General features: G+C 42.1%; 1 protein-coding gene across 3 annotated transcripts in view; it reads right to left on the bottom strand.

Annotated features, from left to right (window-relative positions):
• Window positions 1-23,078, bottom strand: part of PLEKHG1 (pleckstrin homology and RhoGEF domain containing G1) — a 104,659-nt gene that overhangs the window by 36,741 nt on the left and 44,840 nt on the right. For 2 of the 3 annotated variants that reach the window (XM_059833519.1, XM_059833529.1), the window contains exon 1: window positions 18,739-19,199. In XM_059833519.1, coding sequence (XP_059689502.1) covers window positions 18,739-19,158 — 420 coding nt within the window. In that variant the 5' untranslated portion in view covers window positions 19,159-19,199. Of the gene's footprint in view, window positions 1-18,738; window positions 19,278-23,078 lie in introns of those variants that run through there. The other variant, XM_059833510.1, reaches the window with a different exon arrangement.

The following is a 23,078-nucleotide window of genomic DNA, read 5'->3' as shown; positions in this document are numbered from 1 at the left end:
TATTATTACAGTAAACCCTTCAGTAGTCTCTCTGTGAACAGTCACTCTATTATGAAAGGTAACACTACTTATCTGTTCATTGAAACCAAGAAAATAACAAAAGACTGTATGCTAAGTTATAGTTCTTAAATGGGACAGCCAACATTTCTCTTGCTACTGACATACAAACGTATTCAGATTTCATTCACAATGACAGTTTAATTGATCATTTAACTGCTCAAAGAAAAAAAAGTAAAAATAAGAGATGAAGAATGTAATTTAATGGTGTCTTAATAACAGAAACCTATACACTGAAGAGCAGAAAACATACAAGCAACACAGGCTCAGAAAAGCAACCACTGCAAAAACCCCATTTTTTAAAAAAAATCATAGTTAAGAGAACAACGCAGAGTTTGTTGAGGACAAATCTCAATGTATATATGTGCATGCAATTTAACCACACAGTTACATTTCAAATTATATTACTGTATACTCTAGCAAAGATTTTCTTTTGCACTTAAAGAGTGATAGTGGCTCATCCAGGGACTTTAATTGAATAGGAACAAGACAGCTAGAAAAAGCTCAGATGAGCAGTGTTCTGGGATAACAACTTTCCCATCTCTTCCCTCGTTTTGGTCAGAGCTCCGCTCCCAAAGTGTCACCTTTCATTCTGTTGCTGCTACACTATTAAAATTTCTCAGATAAGGGCAAACAAATCCACCAGGCTATTTAACAAATTACAACTCATAAACCAAGAAACATAATGTGCTGCCACATCCATGAAGAAATCCTACTGGAAAAGAATAAAGTAAAAGTGAAAACAGCTGAAATAATGCAAAATAAAAATAAATAAAATCCCTTAGCCGGGGGCTAGACAACGTGGTGTGGCAACCTACCAAAAGCAACACAGCATTCCATGGCGCTGCAAGGAGGGAGCCCTGCAAAATGTCAATGAAGCCATGAAAACTCCTAAAACATAACTCTGGAACAGAGTTGTAAAGAAAAAAGTATTACAGAACACATACATGGGACAAGATTTATTCTCTGTGTAAATCTCCTGAAAACAAAGGGATCAACCACTGATTTGACTTCTGGATTTTAGATGCCCTCATAAGGAAGGTTAAGAATTGCAGCACTGGAGCCTTAGTCCCCATATCCTTCTTTCCAACTGAAATGGTGTCAGCAGCACCACAGGTGTAACCAAGATTTAGATTTAGATACCAGCAGGCTTTCCTGTCCCCACCCCCTATCCTAATGGCCCAATAATCCACACTCTTTGGTCATCTCCAGTTAAAGCTACTTCTCATCACCCCCAAAACTCAGGGGTTTTTTGCAAACAAAAAGCAAGCAAGCCTAATCCAAGGTGACCTCAGAGTCTTTAAGAGCAACAAGTGGCAGTCGGCAGGCAAGCAGGCAGCTCCCTGGAGAGCCATCTCTTCTCAACTCTTCTGTGATGGACATCCGATCTGTACTCTACCTTCTTTCCTAGCAGACAGCAGCGTTGCAGTCCAAGCCTGTTCTTGAAATACATTTGCGCAGTAAGACACTGCAACCGCATCCCTGGGACTCCCTGAACTCATGGTTGGCTCTTGATTTATACTCAGAAGCTGCAGAAGAGTAAAAGGTGAGGCAGACGGGACTGCAGCATGCCAGGTCAAAGGCAGAAGTAGATGACAGATTCAGGGCTACTCCAGTGATGGCAGTAAATAACCTTTTCTGCCCACTAATACTAATCTGCATATAAAAGCAAAAAACAGAAAAGCTCCAGTGGAACTGTGGTCCTCTGAAAATGTTTTTAGCACTGCAGGAGCACTGCAGCACTCCAAGCTGGTATGATGGGGTGGGTTGCAGAGGAATGGAAATCTTATAGTAAGTAACTCCATATAGTGTATTTCTTAAATAAAGAGGAGTTCTTTTCAAATTAATTCATCTCAGTATAGCTGGAGCTTGGGTTTCTTCAAAATAACAAACAGTCCACAGTTATTTCTTTTTACAGTATTATAGAGAGTGATAAAAGCATGACCTGGTTTGTGCTCCTTTTGTCCTCTCGTCCCAGTTTTCCTCCACACACACATACTCTTCTCGGTCTTTTACCAACTTTTAGTAAGAAAGAGGGAACCAAGTACTTTCTAATGCTCCTGCCAAGAAGCAGCCTGCAGGTGCTTTGGCAGATTTCTAGCATTCCCATAGTGTATGCCAGTATCAGGTTATAGCACACAGCCACAGCCTGTGCTCTTTTTTGCTAAAAGTTCCTTCAGGCTGTGCTTCAGGCCCCCTTCTCCACCCAGCATCAGATCAGAAACAAAACGAGAAACTAATGGCTGGATTTGTGCTTACCTAGAGTAAAGGGAGATGGTTATTCACTTGGAATTTGGAGGTACCTTATATCTCTCCTCATACTGTTCGGGAATCATGCAGGATTTGGGGACTGCTTTCATGTTTTAAAACTTTCTATTTTTGCTCATGTTGGTGACTTGAGGCTTGTGCAAGTCTGACAGCTACTGACACGTTTAGATTGCTGTTACACCTTCGAACAGATACCTGGGCTAGACACAAACTGCCTAATGTGGCGCAGACAGTAGGACCGTCACAGCAGCAAAAAGCTTCAGATATCTGTGTTTACGTGAAAGAGGTGGACATTGGAGAGTCTGGACAGAGTGGTCTGACAAAGTCCAGGCACAGCGCAGCAGCACAGCGCTTGCACTGACACAGCAAGCAGGACCCTTCTGGTAATGCTGCTTTATAGAGCATGCGTGCTCTCATAAAGGCTTCATGAACTCATCCAGAAACAGATGCAGTATGGGCATACAATGTCCTCTGCAAGGACAACAACACAGGCAGATCAAAGCTACCCAGGCATGGGTTTTTTCCTAATTATTTCTTAGCAAATGGTACTTTACCCCCATGGTAGCCAATGCAACCTCCTGCAGCGTATCAACAGCTGTTATCATCTGAAGCCATAATGAAAGGTTTGGAGCTACAAGATAACAGCGCAGGCTGCAACTGTAATGACATGGTGCAAAAATCAATTAAATTTATCAAAACAGAGTACTAGCCTTACTCACTTTATTTGTTTCTTGTCAGCATCTATGGACCCTCTGTCGGCACTGAATGATTTGTTTATAACCTTTGCTTTCACTAGCCTTTTATTGCTTCTCTGCAGTTATGGCAAAAACATTTAGCTTACTTTATAGGAGAAAAAAACCCAACACAAATGCCAGTCTCCTTAGATTGATTTATGGAGCAAGGTTTGCTCTAACAGTATTGCACAATTTTTCCATCCTGTTTCCTGAAACTCTCCAAAAACCAGAAAAGTCTTGCCAGACTGCCCTGCCTTCCTTGCTGGGTTTGACGTTCTCCCCATTTGTCTCTTATCACGCCAAATCCATCAGAAGGAATGTCTGTTAGAAGCTGCATATCCTGACTACCATCTCCTCCTCCATAATCACCAATAACGATCTCTAGAGGAAACGAACTTAAGACAACATTAACCTCAGAGGCTAAAAAAAATAATTTTATTACTTGGAAATGAGAGAAACCTGTCAAGCAAAGGATAAAATGAGCAAAAATATCTTCACATATTGATTAAACTAATTTTCTTCCATGACGAAGCTTTAGAAACTAAACGCAAATTAGTGGGACATTGTCATCTAGCCACCCAGGTTTTCCTTTGAAAACAGACACACACTTAGCTTTAAAAACAGACTACAGGCTGAGCAATAATAAATAATAAGTCAGCCATTAATGTGGCAATGTTGAAATTACACATTAAAATGAGTAATGTTAATGCTAATGTTAACATGGTAATGCTAATAAAAATGGGTAAAAGCCACACTGCCTCGTAAAACAACAATCAATTTTTATCCTGCCCTACAAGAAACATATATACTATAGAAGTTCTTAGTAATCTCTTTACAGGGCACAACTGTGCATATATGGATATCACCAAAGATAAGCAAAATTGTTGAAAGAGCAGCATTGATGCATATGTACACCTTTACCAAGAGGCAGGCACACAAGACACTGTAAATTTGATTAAATATCAATACCAAAAAAAAGAAGAAAAAAAGGATTCCACCCACGGGGGAACTTTGCTTTCCAATGCCTAAACACAGGCTGCAGGAGAAAGCAAAGCTGCTGAAGTCTCTGGACTTCAGCACCACGCCCTTTGGCTCAAGAGCCAAGTACTTATGTCAGGAAAACTCACTCTCTGACCAAAAAATGCTTAAAACCAGGTACTTACCAAAACTCCAATGACTTCTAGTGTTGCAGCCTGAGGAGGAATATGTAATATTAAATCAAGCGGGACCTAAAGCCAGGCAGTGCCATAACATCACTCAGACCCCCATTTTCCAATATTCCCTAGATCTGTGCTACTGATAAGGCAGCTTTTACTCCTAGATGCTATACCATACTCATGGGCATATTTTTGCCTGACTCCCCTCTACCCAGCACAGATGCATATAGCCCAGTTCAGATGGTTGTGCAGAAGAGGAACCACTGAAATGGTTCAACAGCCTAGGCCACCTATTTCTACACTGCTTTGAGGAGAAGGCTGCAGGCCAGAAGGAAAACGCAGCACCAACTGGATCCTGTTTGTAGCCTGCTAGCTAGAGCCATGCTGACCAAACCATCTACATACTTGTAACCAAAGAGAAAGCTGGGCCACAGTTGTACAACAGAATAACCGCTATAAGATGCTCCCCATTGGTAATTCTGCCAATTAAATAGGTAATTGTAATCTGCACCAATTCGCCTTTTGCCTGATTTCTTTTCTAATATTTTTTCTTATTATTTATTTTATTTACAGATTTATCTGACATGTACAGCAACATACTCTGAATGCCTTGTGGGTCAAAAGAGCATGCTATCCACAACAGGTGGCCAAAGATGCTGAATTCTGGTCAGAGCATCTCACCACAGCTCTTTTCAATTATTCAAAGTACAGCTATACCCTGCAAAGCAAAGGTGCACTTGTAAACCACACATACTTTGCCTTCTTGCTCTGGTTCCTTTGGCTATATGAGTCCAAGGACTGATTGAGACCTAAATCAAATCCATCTCCTTCCCATATCAAATGCTTTTGTCAGTATTTAGCCTTAAAATGCATTAATTATCTTTGTTGTCGTCACCTTCTATGATGGAAAAAGACAAGCCCACTATTTTAGTGCAGGTCTCCTCTAATTTGTACAGTGGTTTACTTGGAGACACCCATAGCAAAACATTTCATGCAGCCAAACTTAAACTTAACACATTTCTGACTGCTTTCCTCCCATCTTCTGTCTTCCATAGTCTTCCTCTTCAGCCTCTGTAACCGATCAAAACTGATCACATATCTATAGGCAGCCTAATTTTGAGTGAAACCATCCTTCCCTTCTGAGAGTGAAAATGCTTGCCCAATTGCTTTTAAAACCATTTCCCACCTCCCATCCCATGTCAAAGCCCTTGCCATTTTCAGCCCTCCAGAGACAGCCTGGCATGTTCCCACATGGTAGGCAGAAATCCATGCCCGTCAAGATAATTAGCACCTTTAACCTCCCACTTCTGAAACTCCTCCATAGGAGAAGCAGAAGTGGCAGCAGCTCTGCTTCAATGTCTTACCTGTATGGATTCAACAGGGAGGGGAAGAACTTTTCAAATGCTCTTTCCTCTGATGGCGAGAATTTGCTACCTAGCAGCTACCATCTCTTGCTCCCACGTGAGTAACACAACCACTAACCCAGGCTGCAAGTAACACAATCACACTGTCATACAGTAGGCTAATACAGCTTAATACTTATATTTAACTAATAGGCATATTTTTAACTGTAGATGCAGTTTGAGTGCCATAAAAATCAGAACCATATTTCACTTCTGCTACAGGTGTCACACATTAATGATGCCAGTAAATCAAACCTCAGAAAATGCTTGTGTTGTCCAACATATAGCTTCTCTACACGTAAAACCAGAAAATTAAATAAAGAAGGTAATTTCTGCAAGCATGTCTTTCCACCTTCTACTTTTTTGGGAAAATGGGTAGCGTGGGGAGTGGTATTTGCTGGGGGTTTTTTAAACGACATCTGAAGCAGAAAAACCCTCACATCAGCCAAAGCATGGACAGGTCCGAAAGATCAGCACCTGTCTGAGGCTATGCATGGCACAGCACAGCCCTGCCAACGACCGACAGCCAAAGCCAGGGTCTTTCTGAGGACAACGCAGACTTGCAGACACAGACGCCTCTGCTCACTTCACCACTGGGAGCAGAATGCTTTTGGGCTCCATGCGCTTCCTACTCTCCTTTTCCTTTCCGTTTCCATCCCTTGGTACCTTGTATGTAAGACTGCACTTGTCAGTGCTAGCAACGCTCTGCCCTTGTAGGAAACTCGGCTCCACTGGGCCTCAGCTGTGGGCTCCGAAGCACCCACCTAGTGCTGGTAGAGTACTGATCCTGCTGCCATCAAGGGATAAGGGCAAGGAGAGTACCCACCACCACTGATAGCCAGCAAGCCTCCAAACGGGAATGGCTGAAGTAATCCATATGCCTTACACAATCTGTTACTAGATGTGATTTGTGATTTATTTCTTTCCTCTCCAGTGTCCGTGCAGAAGAGCGGAGTCTTTGAACTGGCAGGAGGCCACCTCGCTGGCATCAGTCCTCTCCCCAGGCCCTGGGTGGAGGAAGCCATACTGCACTCACCTGTGTTTATGACCAGCTTCCTCAGAACTACCCGATTTACACGTGCAGTCGACTCACACACAGCCTATGGATAACAGCAATAAAGCAGGAGTGACACAGTAAGACGATACTTCACTGACTGCACGTAGAAAGGGCAAAGACTGATGGTGAGAGCACTCATGAGAACATGGTATGAAGAAAGACTAAAAATAGAGAAGCACATTTAAGTTTTCTTTCCACTGTTTAACATTGCAGAGTCAGGTGATCGTGACAGATTTCTCCCTACGCTTTCCACAGTTAGGTGTCTCCAAATAAGTTAAGTTAAAGTTAAATTTAACAGTATTAACTTAAATATTACCTACAGAAGAGAAGGGGAAGAAAAAAAATTTTTTTTCCATGTAGCTATTCCTGAGTGACAGATTTTCTGTAGTCAACATGACTTCCTCACCTATATTATAGATGTTAAAACACTGCCCCATTTACAGATACTAATGACTGGAAGCAGTGACCCCTAGTTAGTCCTCTTGGCCCCATCCACATGCATGGAAAGCCACAGGGAGAGTACGTGTCAGCCAAAATTAGCAGTAAGGAATTTCTGAGTCCTAACGCTATGCCTTGCACCTCTAAGACGCACACGTTCTTTGGTTTAGGCTGCCTTTGAACAGTTGTGCCCATGTAGAACATGAGCACAGGTGGGGTTGTATACAAAGTCAGAAATTTCTAGGGCACGTCAATGTCAACAACGTAACAGTCGGGAGATTTTGTCACAGGACTTCAGGTTGTCAGAGCACAGCTAGTCCCAGGAACTGAACTGAAGCATTTGCCCTGGAAAACTGTCAGTGAGAGCACCCTCAACACTCCCTAGGCTGTTGCACTGAGTTCATCCGTAAGGTCCCTGGCCTAGGACAACAGCCTCGCCACTATGCACAGCTGGGAGGTAGCAGCATAGCTTTCTGCAGCTGTGGGCTCCCCCTCACCACTTCAGAGCCTGAGCCTCTTAAGCAGGCTCTGCATGCCCACTCACCCTGCCTCAGTGTTAGAGGATGCCCGTGTCAGCTTCCAGCACTACCCCACAGCTCTCTCCTAGGACCAGAGTAGGAGGCGGCACATGTCCTACAATGGCTACTCCACCAGTGTAGGGTTTTATGTCCCTTCCTTTTGCCCAATGCCTGCTTTCTTCTTGTGTCATCTTTGTCCCATGAGCCATTTTAGAAGGAATGCTGCATCTACGAAGCCCTCTGAAGGGTCAAAGCCTGCCACCAGATGATCCGGCACTGAACTGTCAGCCTGCTTGGACGGACTTTCATGGATTTTGCCTTCTTTGCTGAAGGGAATTTTTGCTCTAATGAAACACGATCAAAGTTCAATAATATTCCCCTGTTCAACTGCAGGAATTTCATGCTAAGATGTCCCATCTCAAAAAGACACCTTGGAACGCAGGCTGTCAGTTAAATCAAACTGTAATTTGATAGAGATGCACTAAAAGCACTCATAAACTGAAACTGGGACTCATGGATTGTACACAGACAAGTCCCCTGAATTGTCCATTGTCTGTAAAGACGATATAGGTAAATCACTGGGAACAGACACTCACACGTAACCCCAGTTAGACACACTAAATTACTGAAGTTGTAACCCACTGGATTGAAACCATGTCCCATGTTTATCTTCAGATATCAGCCAGCATCCACTGCTAAATCACAGCTACAGGAATTTTTCCCAGAAGTTGGCACTCAGAATTGCTGCTCAGAGGTGCAGTAAGAGGCAAGTTCAGAGAGCGGATAGAGATCATGGGACGCTAACAAATGCTATCAGTAGTTTACTGACATTGCGTTAAAGAGTTATGTGAGGCCCCCATCTAACCAACTTCCCAAAGTTAAGGAGAAACACAGAAGAAATAAGCCACATTAATGAGGACAGCCAAATTAAAACATTAAACAGTAATCAGGATGTCAAATAGTTTGAGGTTGCTAGGCAGATGAAGTAAGTGCTCTAAAGATTTCTAAATCTAAGGCTGCAACTGAGGCTTGACATCAGTGTCCATCATCATCATCATCCAATAACCTACAGCTTTTTTAAGAAGTAGCAGCTGAAAATGTTTAATTATTATAAATAAAAAAATAATCTCAAAGTTCATCAGGACATGTATAAATTAATTCTCACAACATGGCTTAACTGGTCTGATTATAACTTTCTTGAACCATAGTCAAGCAAAACACAGAGAATTATTAAGGCATATTTAGCCTTTGAATATGTGAATCACCCAAGAAAGGAACCTGAGCCTTGTGCTGTAGACCCTTGTCCTGTTAAATAAACTTTCCCCAATTTATAAGGCAAATGAATGTTAACATTTTTTAATGGAGATCTTGATATGCTTACAAGTTAAAGGAGACATTCCAGAAGAGAAATGTTTATTTTAAAACACAAGAAGAGAAACTGAAAGAGTCTGTTTTCCAAAGAATGAAAATGCAAACCCAGCATAATGGAGAAAATCTGCATACATCCTAAACACATATTTGTCTTAACCTTAGTAACCACATGATTCCCAGAGACTTATGGATGGCTTTTATTATGAATATATGAAGAGCAATAAAATGGAAGCTTATAGTAGTGGGTGGTTTGCAAGTGAAAACTCTTTAAAAGTGTCTTATTTGCAAAATGGTGTTCTCATGAAACCACAAAAAATAGCAACTACCTCTACACCTTCATCTGTGGGAGTGGTGACAGCAGAAAAGAGAGAGAGACTGCTACATGGTTTATTAAGCCTTCAGGTTAGTCATGGATAGTATATACTATGTTAGTAATGATATGATAGTAATCTATGTTAGTAATCCAAACATAAATCCATAGAAGAACACTGTTTACTGACAAGTAATACTTAATAACAATGATTTAACAAATTTAGAAGTGGTCAAATATTTCCATGGATGAAAATGGAAATGGCCATAATAAGCAAATAAAATTCCAGAAACTATGGTCTGGCTAGAAACACAGAAATTTGTTTGGCTTTAAGATATCACTTCCAAATTTTGAAATTTCTTTATAGAAATCTCAATCATTCTGCAAAAGATGTATCATCTTAGTAAAACGTTTAAATATTTACCGAAAATTTCGCAGCATAAGCTGCACTTCCTCTCTCCTGCCTTTCAGCTCTCAGACCCATTCCTCCCAGTTTTGCTGTCCACCTTCTACCAACCTGCTTTCCCAGAAGTGCTGCTCTGCCCTGTAGAGCTCCTCGTTCGCCGCCAGTGAGCAACAGCAAGCCGGAGGGCAGAGGTGAACAGCTCTCTCTTTTGTTACTTTCTGAATTCCAGAAGGGCTCTGTACATCCCAGGAACTCTGGTGCACTCTGTATTTAACTACATCTTCCCCTTGCCTCCCCCCCTCCCAAAAGAATAAAGCTTTCTGGAACAGAAGATTAACTTTCACCCTTTTATCTATATTAATTCGCATTTAGAAAGTGGGTAGAAGGTTGCGAACAGCACAGTTCAGTGATTTACACGCTGCTGCAAGAAAAGGGAGGACAAGAGCAGTGGCAGCCGGGCTTTTCGGCAATTCTGCAGCTCCCTGGAAGAGCAGCAGCCCTCCCTGCCGCTTCTCTCCCACCCAGAGCTTGAAAAAGGCTCACTGTACCTTTATAGACAGCTCATTTGTTACTGCATTGTAACTCACTCTTTTGTGCTGTCCAAACACAGAGCTGACCTTAAAACAAACACAAAGTTATGGCTATATATTTGTGCTGTCTTAACATATGCAGTCCCAGCCATACAGTGAAGCTCTGCAATCACTTGACAAAGACGGTCCCTGTCCCAACAAGTTTCTACAATCTAGGTGTAAGATAAGAACTGGATGCAAAGTACAGGTGGAGGAAACACAAGGCAGCGATGACATTTTACTCAGGGAACGTGCTGAATGAAAGAAATTTGTGAATGTTACCAGCAGAAATAAGACCGAAGTAGTGATGATGCCGATAAGAAAAAACACACATCAGTGTATTTAACCCAGGCTTTGCATATTTCCTTTGAGGTTAGTTTACAAAACAGCTCCCTGTCCATGCCACAACATAAGCAGTTGCCTTTCACCACACAAGTAGTTTGTTAAGTTGCTTCTGGTTGTTCACAACCTAATATATTCCTGTTGTACAGCTATAAAACATCTTTTTCCAAAGCCCAGAATCCTTCCCATCTGCCCAGAAAAAATAAGGTTTTAGTTTGGTTTCTGCTTTTGTTTTGGTTTCATTAAAGGGTACATATGATGAGAAGCTTAAAGCATACATAGCTAGAAAAATATTTTTGTTCAAGATCTTAGAGTTTTAGAAACAACCTCATCTAAAACTATTTAAGACACAAACACGAACAACAGTTTGTGTATACTTCCATCGCTTTAGGTTGCTTTAGGCTGTTTAATATGGCTCACATCCAGGAAGCAAGAAGTCTGCAGGGAAAACTGAATAGTCCTACTGCCTCAGAAGAAAGAAGTCTGATTTACTTTAGGTATTTCTTTAAGGGTAGCCAGAACAGCTGTTTACACCTGTTTGATAACATACCTAGTGGTGTTCCTAGATACCTCACTTCTCAGTCTCTGTGGATTATGGTCCTGATTTTTAAACAGAAACTCCAGAAACAAAACAAAACACTGATGTTCTCCAACGCAGCCACTTCCTTTTTAAGTGGAACATTTTTCTGCACCAATTTATACTGCTGTAACTCTGTTTAAACTTCACGGACTTCAAGAAGGCCTCTTAGATATGTACTGAGATCCCCAAGCACAATTTTGTTTCAGCTATCATATCTCAATACTACTGGAGAAAGCTTCACCTGCTTTTAAGCCAAGCTTTCCCTAAAGAGGTCAACCAGAAGTTGACACAGCTCTTCCTTCATGGATGAAAAAACAAGCAGTGAGAAAGTTCATCAGCTCAAAAGTACACCAAATACTAATCACAGTTAAACTTATCACTGTCATGATCATAATATTTGTTTTGCAAGTAATTCAAATTGCTCTTCCAAATTTTCTAAAAGCATAAGGATCAATCCCTAGTCAGAAAGAACAGCATGTGTGCTAATCTGCTTGTAACTGCTTTTTAAAGTCATAGCAAGACAAATTTCAAAGAAGGAAGAACCTCACTCTGAATATCACTGTTTTGCTTTAAATCTAAACTGAATGTCTTTTCTCTCTATATGGGACAGGCTCTGCAGCTGGCCCCAAAGAGCAGAGTCTGTTTCTAAATCATCACTCTGTTCATGAGGAAATTAAAAGTAAACTGCCTAAAAATCATGCATCCATCACCTGTGTTCTCTCTTCTGTGCTGAAGATTTAAGACAAATAAATTAAGTATGTCAGCAGTTTTTGTCATACAGACTAGACTTGCAAAACTGCAGTGCCTATACATGAAGCTGAGGTATTGTTCCCTAGCTTTAAAGGCACTGATACGGTACGCTAACTTCTGGCCTTCATGCACTGAAGAAAAATACTAATTGTGAGACCACACCTCACCACTCCCTATACTGAGTGAAATAAAAGTGATGAAAAACCTCAGAAGAATGCCATCATTACAGTCTGATGATTACAGCAGTGCCATAAAATTCAGGATGCTTATACAGGAGGGATTGGTACATCCTCACACATCACAGTTATCTTCTCAATAACACTCAATAAACTTTCCATTGAAGCACCCTGTGAAGTTTCTCATCTATAAAATTCTCAAGAGCAGCAGCTCTGCTAATTAAACCATTTCTTTTTGGTGGGTGCCAGAATTCTGTACTGCAGAACAGAGGTACTCTTCCAGAGTAACATCTTCACACTCAACTTACGTCAGCAATCTAAAGGCACCTTCCTCAGGCATGTAGGTTAGTAGACACAGAAAAAGACGTTGCAAATAGAAATTAAGTATAATGTGGGAACAAACATTACAGGATGCCTTAGCTATATTTGAACCTAGGAGGAATTAACTTTCTTAGAGTTACGCTCTCCAGCAACCCAGCGCACAAGCAGCTATGCTTTTACTAACACATTGCAAGAAGCGACAATGCGCATGCTGCAGTCTTCAGAGTTGTCTTTTTAACTAATTGCCTGAAATGTAGGAAGAGGCATCCTCTAACTGCAGCACTGGGAGGCAGGAAACTGGGAACAATAAAACTCCGATACTGACTTCCTCCCAGAAGGGCTTCCCTTAATCATTGGTGCCACAACACGTATCTACTGCAAACGTCCAATATTTCACCTTTCAAGGCTTCCCCCACCCCCCCAAGGGCTATATAACTAACTTCGACAGACATGCTCACCTCGGATGAAGCTTTCCATGCCAGAAACCTGCCTCCCTGCCGAGTTGTTTTAAGAGATTTTAGCAAAAGCATTCCCCCAGGCCTTTTTGAGAAAGAATGCCCTTTTTTGCTCATGTTGAAAAATTTTGGTGACCTTTCCCCCCAAGAAGACAAGCACCCCCAGGCTGACTAGCAGGGACATGAACCATACCCTCACATCTCAAGGAGCGGCAGTAGTAGATTGGAACATAATGCAGACTTTGTTTCCACGAGTATGCCTTTCGCTGTCTCTGTGCAAATCACCCCATATTTGACCACACTGGTGGGAGGAGGAACTCCTCAGATTCGCCTATCCCCAGTAGCAACATTTAGCAACAGTCCTTTGCGTGTTTCAGCTCAGGCTTCACAAGGTCTTAGCTCACAAGTGCCATTCTCGGATGCTGCCAGTCACATCTGGTTCAGATCTACTCCTCTGAAGCAAGAGCAGGGAAAAGACTGTTCCTGTGTCTCAGTGATCCTCTGCAAACCTTATGCAGTGTGGAGAAGCATACTGTGCAGTTCCAGGGCAGAGGAGACACAAAGGAGTCTTACAGAAAGATGGGAAGGAGAAAACAGGAACAAAGCTTGATGGACGCCAGCAGATGGAGACTGAATGTGAGCAGAACTTAAGAGGGCAGAAAAATTAGGAATGGTGATGAAAATATTGTCAGACTCACCAAGAGAACTATGGAGAGAGATCTGGAGTCAGCAGTGACTAAGACGACGGGAAAGAGAAAGACTAAAAAGTGATAAATCACATGAGGAAATAAGACAATATGGACTGATGGGGGATGAGGATGGGATTTACTGAGATAAGACTAAGGACAGATGGGCAGGAAGATCGTAGGCAGAAGACTGTGCAGAGGAGAACGGGACTTTCTAGGTAAAAAGGCTTGATTGAGGAGTCTTAAGTGTAAAAAGAGGGGGCTGAGGGGGCTAGGGACAAAAGGTCTGGAGAGGAGTTAGGACAGAGCCTTCAACTAGTCCAGTAGGGATGGTTTAAAAAAAATGTCACACTTGGAGTGAAAGGGCAGACGAACTCATTCACATAAAAGAAGTCTCCCACGTTTCAGATGGAGTTCAAGATTCCTGAAGCTCAACCTCTGTTTGCATCACATATTTGTGAAATGCACTGACAACGCATGCTTCACTCCCCTCTAGTTACTGTAGAGATGCCAATGACTTTTTACTGATGATATTTTACTGATAGGAGTTCTTATATCAAAGGGCTGAGGTTCACGCAGTGGATCTCGATGTTTTCAATGGGCCGATACCGCTATGAGAGTCTACTTAACGTAACATGACAGTAATGTAACTGTAACAGTGCATTTGTATTATTCCTTCATTTTGCAAAGGTAAAACACAAAGGTGGATGTATTTTTCTACAGTTACAAGCATTTGTACAACTTATGAATATGGGCTTCTGACTCCTATGAACCACAAGAGCAAAACATATTTTTATTATAAATTCAGGGACAGCATTTTACTCCGGAAAAAAAAAAAGTTACTTCAGTAAGTGGCTCTAATTGAAGATTATGCCTATTCTAACTAAATTACTACTTAAAAAAGTCAGGCGAGGTCCTGAAGAGGTCTGCAGGTTCTGCCCTGGCCAGTATACCTGTCAGCATGGCACAAGCAGGAAGCAGAGGTATCCGATTTCTCATCACAAACTTGCCCAAAACACACTTCAAGCTGCACTAATTCAAAATTTTAATTATGCTTAACAGATCATCTGATAAAGCATACCAAACAATGGAAAAGTTCACTCTATCTTTGTTACAATGCTTGCCTGTGCAAGAATCACAGCAGCATGCCTCAAAACAATCATAATTCAACTGTTCTTCCAGGTCACAGACAAAATGGCTGTTCTGGATAGAAAAGCAGTTGTTTTTAAAGCATTTGCTGGGGCAAAGGGAGCCAAATAGTGCCTGTACAGCCTCCTCTCACTCATCCTAAGCCCATGAAATATTTCTTATCAGCAGTTTAAAAGAAAGCTGGAGAACCTTAGGAGGTCTCCAGTATCAGTTAAAGATCACATTAGCCATGTCCCATGAAGTCGATTTCTACTTCTGCCTACCAACTTGGCGCTGTTAAGAACAAAGCCCACCCAGATACTCAAAAGGCAATTGAAGTCATGCCTTTTTAGTTTATTTTTATTTATTTACTCATTAATGACGTAGCAGCATTAGATCAATAAAGGCATCAAAAAGGGTGAAATTCTATTTTCCCCCATTCATTCCATAGCCTTTTATGTCAAGCATGATAACTCCCCATGTTCTAAGGATAACATAGGCTGAAAGGACACTGCCCAAAACACTACGCTAGGCTAACTCCTAATGAGCTGACTTTGGATAAAATGAATAGTACCAGGATCCTACATGCAATTTCACACCATCCATGTTAATGGGTCATTTGTGTACAGCTGTGTACGTTCTTTACATTTGTGTACAGCCAATCCTAGAAACCAGTTCCAGGCACATGAAGGACAAGAAGGTAATCAAGAACAGGCAGCATGGATTCACCACGGGGAAGCTGACTAGCCTGATAACCTTCTATGATGAAATGACTGACTTGGTAGATGAGTGGAGAGCAGTGGATATTGTTTGCCTCGACTTCAGAAAGGCTTTTAACACTGTCTCCCATAAGATCCTCACAGACAAGCTGATGAAGTATGAGTTGGATAAGTACACAGTGAGGTTGATTGAAAACTGGCTGAATGGACAGGCCCTCAGGGTGGTGATCAAAGGCACAAAATCCAGTTGGAGCACAGTAACTAGCAGCATACCCCAGGGGTTAATAGTGGGTCCAGTCCTGTTTAACATATTCATCTATGATCTGGGAGACAGGAAGGAGCGTGGATATATTAAAAAACAAACCAAACAAAACCCAACAAAAGCACTCCACCAAAACCCCCACCAAAAAATTAAAAAACAAAAAATAAATCCCCCCAAGCCCCCAAAAACTAAAAACAAACAAAAACATCCCCCCCAAAAAAAAGCTTGACTGTGCATCACAGGCAAACATGCTTTGCTTTACACCAGAAATTTAAAGAGTGGATTCATGGATGTGAGTTTTGACACCCTCTCAGTTCTAGCTCTAGAACCTGTTTCAAAGTGCTGGAAACAACAGTAAGAACATGTTCTTTTTAAGTATGGAACCTGTTTCAAAGTGCTGGAAACAACAGTAAGAACATGTTCTTTTTAAGTATGTTTCCATTGTCTACAGGGAAGGTAGCATCAGCAAATCCACACTACCAGGGGAAAAAAAGCAATAGACTAGATCTGTACCAACAGTTCTCAGCTGGGGGTAGAAGGTGATTAAAATAGTACCTATTAATTTCTCCCTTTTTGTTCTTATGCCATCCTCAGTCTGACATCTCTTCAGCTTTTAGCTCTTTGTACCTGGGTTGCCCTGCTTCTCTTCCTCCCTCCCTCCCCCTGCCAAAAAGACCCCACCCCAAACAAAAAAACCCTCCTTACTATTTTTAGTTTGTGTACATAAGCAGCTGTATTGCAGTCAGCTGCAAAACTCGCTAGAGAGCTCCAGTTCCAACCAATTTCATCCTCCCTTCAACTTTACACTTCCTGGGTTTTCTCTCGTTTCCTCATATTGTTTTCCCTCTAATGATTTTCTCTCTCCACTTAGCACTGGTTCATTTGCTTATGCTTTCCCCCACCAGCTCCCTCCTTCATGTATCTCTTCAGTTCCCACACACTTCTTGGGCAGCAGTCGTCCTTTGACCTTTCCCCAGCTCCCCTTTTCCCATTCTCATCCCATTTCCTAACCAACTGCCAAAATCTGACCCATGCTTATCTGCAAAGTAAGACAGATCAAGCTGCTTCCTTCATCTTAGTTTGACTCAGCACCAGTCATCTGGCTGCCACACTAAATGGCCTCAAGTCACAGAGGCCCAGATAATAAAATCCTGTAAGGCTACAGCACTCCTACAGATGTCTGTGGAGTCTTCCCATCCTTCTTGCCATCCCCACCCTTGGTTAAGTAAATCACTGCAGCATTGCTAAGGTAACTTATGCAGAAAGGAATCCCGAGAAACACATAAAACGGGCTTCTCTGTAACATGCTTCCACTCACACCTCCCCCTCCTGAAACCAAGTGAAGAACATGCTGCACAGGCTGAGGTAGCTGGTTCCCCACTGTCCTCACCACCTGGGAAGGAGCTTCTTTGAAGCCCTTGGATCCTTAATACCTACCTAAGAAAAGCCCCACTGCCGACCACTCCATCTCTCAAATAGGGTCTCTAGTGCCACACAAAGCTTTCAAGATTCATTATTTATTAGTTGTTGCAGGAAATATGCTTGGGCATTTCACAGGTGAGTTTCCTCCAGTTCTTTCATAATTTCAAGTGCATTTGCCTCATTTACTCTACATCTACTGTAGTGGTGCTTAAAGTATATCTAGCAAGCATTTGTTGCCCTTCCTACTTGTAAATGGAAAATCCATTTCAAGATTTTAATGATAGTTTCCAGTTTCTCAAGTTGTACAGTTTACTGCAATAGAAGGATGAGCAAGGGCTAAGGTTTCCAAAACCATGGAGGTCATGTCTAGTGAGCGGTGACTACACACAGAAGCTGGCTTGCTCCTGTAGCATATGACAACCTTAAACACTCCAGAATGAAACTTAGGCAACAGTTTAATGAAACAGCACCAGCTACAGAAACTAGTGAAGTCTTGCAGAAAAAGTCTTCTTTGTGAGAACTTTGGGGGGTGGGGTGCTGGTGCTTAATCATGATGTACATTTTTGTCATCAAAGCCTTAGCTTTTTTTCCCACTCATTGCTTGGGGGACCAGGGAGGCTGGAACTGCAGGTGGGGAGAGTGGCTCCAGCTGACTGATACTTCCTTTTGCAGATGACATCATACAGCTACCTAAAGCTATATATTCTGTAAACAGTGCATTAAACATGCACCTCCCAAGAAAGCCTTCTTTGTGGGTTAAGTACATAGACTACAAACAATAGCCAAGGGACTTAATTGTCATCTTCAAAAACACAGAAGAACATCACGCTGATGGCACAGTTACAAGTACTTGGAGTGAGCAGAACAATCCACAGAAGGACTCATCCATATTTTTCCCTGTACTAGAAAGGGGAAATGAAAGATACTGTTAGGCTGGGGATTGGACAAAAACTTCACTGCTGCTTATAAATGCTACACCCACTTATTAGCACCACCAATTCAGAATTAGTATTAAAGAAAACATAATTCCTTCATATAACAGCCAAACAATAGTATTTTCCAGCAAATACACATGTCGCATTCAATACTACAGGCCACAGACATGGAGTGAACAGACTGCAGCTGTGAGTTGTATGAAAGGAAGGGAGAAAAAGGCAGGAAAGGACTTGCAGGACTAGGATTTGGGGGGGGGGTGGGGGGGTGGGTGGGTGGAATCAATACGTGACACCCTTCAGATAAAGCATTTAAAGGGGCAAACAAGCTGTCAAGCTGTCTGCTGTTTGCTTCTTGCTATACATTATAGGAAACAGAGCATTGCACATTTTTTGTAAATAAACGTTACTGCGAAGAGTTTATCACTCTTGCTTCACTCCTGCTGTCAACTGTAGGATGTTTTTTTCTGTTATTTCTTCATGAACACGTAGTAACAGCTTAGATTTATCTAATCTTATAAAAACTAGAAGCACACAAGAACAATGATGATACACTAATTTATAAAGACCAGCAAACGGCAATTCCATTGTCAGGTCCATCTGTCCTGCTGTGAAATCAAACAACGTAAAAAATAGCATTATGGAACAGTCAACACCATCCTCACCAAGACTCCTACCTTGACAATGCTTTTTAGATCCTGCACATACATCCTCTCTGTCTCCAGAATCTCTTGGACGACTCTGTCTACGTAGAGCAGCTTGGGACTGGTGGGCTCTGTGACCAGGGACATTGCACAGTTTTTGCTTGCTCCTTTTGGTTCTGCTTTCCTTGGCATGCTTAGCCTTTTTTCAAGGCTTTCCTCAGGATCCTCTTGCTCCGCAGGGGAGTTTTTGCGTGGCTTGTTGCTGGAAAATCGCCTGGCTGGAACCAGTTCTAGCTTGATGGCACCCGTGTCTTTGTCCTGGTTGAACAAACCCAAGTGGCTGTTTGAAACCAAGGTCATTCTGCTTCCAAAGGAGCAGTGGCTATCCCTGGAGGAAGCAGAGGAGGAAGTGGAACTAAAGCTGACGGGACGGTCACTGTCTGACAGGTCCATGGTTTTTTTTTCACAGTAGTGGAAAGGTCTGCTCTCCTTGTGCAAACCTTCCCCTTTCGTCTTGGAGTCAAGGGCCTCCGTCACAGATGGTAAAACATCAAGAGGTAAGTGGAAGTCATCTAAAAAAATAAACAGAAGAAGTGGGTTTACTGTTACTGCTCCACATAACACACAAGTTGACAACAGATACTTTTAAAGCTTTTTGCATGTGAAACTGCCACAACCCTATTTTAACTAAAAGGCAACCGGAACAACATGGTTTGGGGGTCACTGTAGCTCTAATGCTTTTCAGGTGGTGGGGATCCCCCACTAGGGGCTACTACAGAGGCAACGCATACCTCCTGCTCACATGTGTGTCTCTGGCACATCCTTTTCGTGCCAGTTTGATGGGCTTGGTGCTAGCGCATGCACTGCCCAGGCTCAGCACAGGAGAGAATCAAGACTCAAAGATTTTCCCTAAGGTTAAAAGAACTGTCAGGAGCAGTCCCTGCCATCTCCAAGCTGAGCACTGACTCTGGTTTGGAGGCTTTAGAAAACTGAAGAATCACACAGTGATATGAGACAGTATCTTCTGTTTTGAATACTGTAACACCAACAGTCAAACAAAAACTAAAAGCAGTTGTCAATTACCAGCTCTGTGGCTTGTACAAAACACTAAAACCAGAATGATAGCCCAATGAAAATAATGTAGCTTCTGAAAAAAAAGAGTTCCCACAGGAAAGATTGCTGACAAATAATTCAGTTTTCTACTGGGAAAATAAGTCATTCTAAAACTCTTCAGCTCAAGCCAGAATATTACCCCTTGTTGAACTGACCCAAAACTGTTTTTCCAATCAGTGCAACAACAAAGTAAGATGCCTGTGTTCCTGTTGGTGTTTCAATTCTCCTTTCTTTTTATTGCTGAAATGCCCTGCAGGAAACTGTCCACAATGCAATACAGATTTCTTTCTGGCCAAGTTGTGTGTGATGCACCATGAGAATCTGCAAAAGCAGCTGCAGGTAAATTCAATACCTCAAGGTTCCATTTCAGTAAGAAGCATCCACACAAAAAATCTTGCCTCAAAGAATTTCAGAATGTCTGTCCTGTGAAAAGGGGAAACTTGTGACAATTTAGGAATAAAAGCGATACTGAAGCTACCCACACAGTGGTAGCTTAGTCCTTATTTTATTCCAGCGACAACCTCATTTTTCAAAAATGATACCAGCAATTACAGCTGTAGACAGCAGTTTCAGTGAAGAAACCATAAAGCCAGTAAGCTGCAAATTAAACCCGCCCAACTTTAAGGTGGCCCTTCTTAAACTGAGGCAGACTGGCTATGCAATTACAAGCAGAAACCTTCCGGACACTGCTCCTGCTGCAGTTGGTTGGGGGGATGGGGGAGGTAAGGGAGAATTTCATTCAAAGCAGAAAGCCACTCACGATTTTGAAAAATCAAACACTACTATTTATTTAACAATAAAAAACCCCAATCCAAAGCAAACAAACAAACAAAAAAAAAAGCCCAGAGAAGAACACTTGATTTATTTGGCCTATCTTGAATGCATAAGATTTTTTTTATACACGAGTAATTAATACTGCCATTTCAGTGATGATGGTATTAGTCTTCTGTTAAGCAGAAGTATTGCCCTCAAGGTATAGCATAGAATTAACACTGAGAGTAATTTGCTAGTTACATGGGTCAGAAATTGGCCATTAGATTACAAACCTCATTTGGCACCTAGGTACCCCCGGTTTTACCTTGAAGTCTGAAAATCTATAGCCTTTCTTTGTGCTAGGTTCTTCTGGTTTTGCAGCATAGAAGTGTATTTTCTTACCTTTCTTGAATAAACCACATCAAGTACAAACTAAAAAAAATAAAATAATAAAGCAATAAACCAGGAAAATATTCAAAACTGAAGAATGTAGCGAAGTTCTCTTGTTTCTAAATGGGTATGAACAAAGATGTTTGTCTTCCTATTGCTTGTGATAAGAAAGTACGCATTTTTGATAAGGAAGAATGTATTTTTGTTATCAGCTTTGGATCATTTTTCACGTTCAGTTAGAAAGCACAATGTTGCTGTGCAGATGTAAACCCCCTTGAAAAATGCACAAGATAAACAAGATAACAGGGATACCCTTCCACTAACTTACTCCCAAGATATTTTACTAAAATTACATGACAAAGAAACACCCGATTAGCCACATTTAGAGGGAAAATAAAGGGTTCCTGTGACATTCCATTACTCCATACTCTTTTCTTCCTGTTTCACTGATATGTGGTCTGCCCCTCAGATAACCTGAAGGCATTAATATGTAGTATTTGCTTCACAAACATTGTCAGACTCATTAATATAAAAACCCAAACAAAACAGTTCAGATCAATGAAATTTGAGTCAGAAGAAATGTTAAAAGTAGTTTTTCATAAGACATACTTGTAGCCAGAAGCATTGGGAAATCTTAATATGTCTTAGAAAAACAAAACAAACAAAACTCCTTATTTTCTTGTTTAATGACAATGTCATTGCTTATTAAAAAAAAACAACAAGGATTAGTTGTAATAGTTAAAATGGGCTTGCTTTTGGACACCTGTATTCCCACCGACCTTGGCGAAACCCAGGCACCTGCTAGGCATGGCTAATTAATCGCATGCAACACAGTTGACTAGAGTTCCTCCATATTTTTTTATACAAATGACTATTCCTGGATGTTTCTACACCAAGCAAACTATTTGATACTTGAAAATCATGGTCTGTTTTGTCCTCAAAGCCTCATCCTGACTGCTAGCCTCAAAAGTTACTGTTTACTTCATTCTCACTCCTTTCCCAGCCAGGTGTAAATTAGTCATTTGGCTTCTCTGTGGAGAGTTCTTGCTAAAATTTTGCTCATTACGTCTCCGACCAGCAAAACGCGTTTCTCGGGGTCCGTGCAGACGGCAGGAAAGGCCAGTGCTCCTGCAGAGCGGCAGCCAAGCACCTCGGCAGCTGGTGAACCCAGCGGAAAGGCAGGGCACACGGGACCGGGGATTTCAGCGTGGCACAACACCAGGAAGCAGCTTCCGCTCCTCAGCTGGCAAGGCCCGTACCAAACGCTCTGCACCCTGCCCATGGAAGTCAGGGCCTGGGGACAAGCCCCGGCTCTGCCCAGCCCTCAGTTTCTGCCTCAGCTACAGGTATCTGGTACAAACGCATAGCCCTTCCCCGTAACACAGAGCCTGTAAATCTTCCAAGGCTTCACAGGTTTATCTTCAGAAACCCCTCTGAGACTAGGCAGCATTACCACCGCTGTTGAAATCAGGAACAGGTATTTTAGATGGTTTCTGCAGTCACGAGTCCATCAGAAAAGGCAGCAGCTGAATTCAGTTCATTGCCACAGCCACGTGCCCGTCCTCTTTTCTCTTGTCAGGGACTGCATCTGGCTTTTCAGAGCTCTGGTACAGTTTTACCGCAAAGTAACTTCACTCTTGTGCCAGCTGCCTAAGGTCTGTACCGACTGCGCGGTGAAAAATTCACAAGTGAATTCACGGGAGTGAGGGGAGTCGGGAAGCAGCCTGCCCCAGGATTGCTCTCTATGTATCGTAACTGACCCGGTGCCTTTGCAAACTCTAACCTCTGACAAATTTCTGTCCAATACCAACTTACTACAAAAAGCAAGTTCCTTTCTCCCATACCCTGCGGGACTGCTTTACTAGCCCCCTCGCCCCCAGCCACCAATTTCAGCAGCAGCACCCGCAGGTGGGGGCATTCACCACAGCTCAGGCTGCAGCAGTTTGTGTAATGGTAGGTACCCCCAGACCCTCGGAGAAGCACACGCTCTGAGAGAGTCTCGTACGCCCTGACCCAGGTCTGGCCCGGTTCACTGCTTTTTTTGTTAGGCGTTCTTTTGTTTACTGAACCTTTTCAATGGCGAACCAAAATAACACTGAGAACTTCTGTGAGTTGTG

This window comes from Gavia stellata, chromosome 2, assembly GCF_030936135.1.
Source record: "Gavia stellata isolate bGavSte3 chromosome 2, bGavSte3.hap2, whole genome shotgun sequence".
Taxonomy (NCBI): domain Eukaryota; kingdom Metazoa; phylum Chordata; class Aves; order Gaviiformes; family Gaviidae; genus Gavia; species Gavia stellata.
The sequence above is the reverse complement of the archived record's forward strand: the minus strand, read 5'-3'. Positions and strand labels throughout refer to the sequence as shown.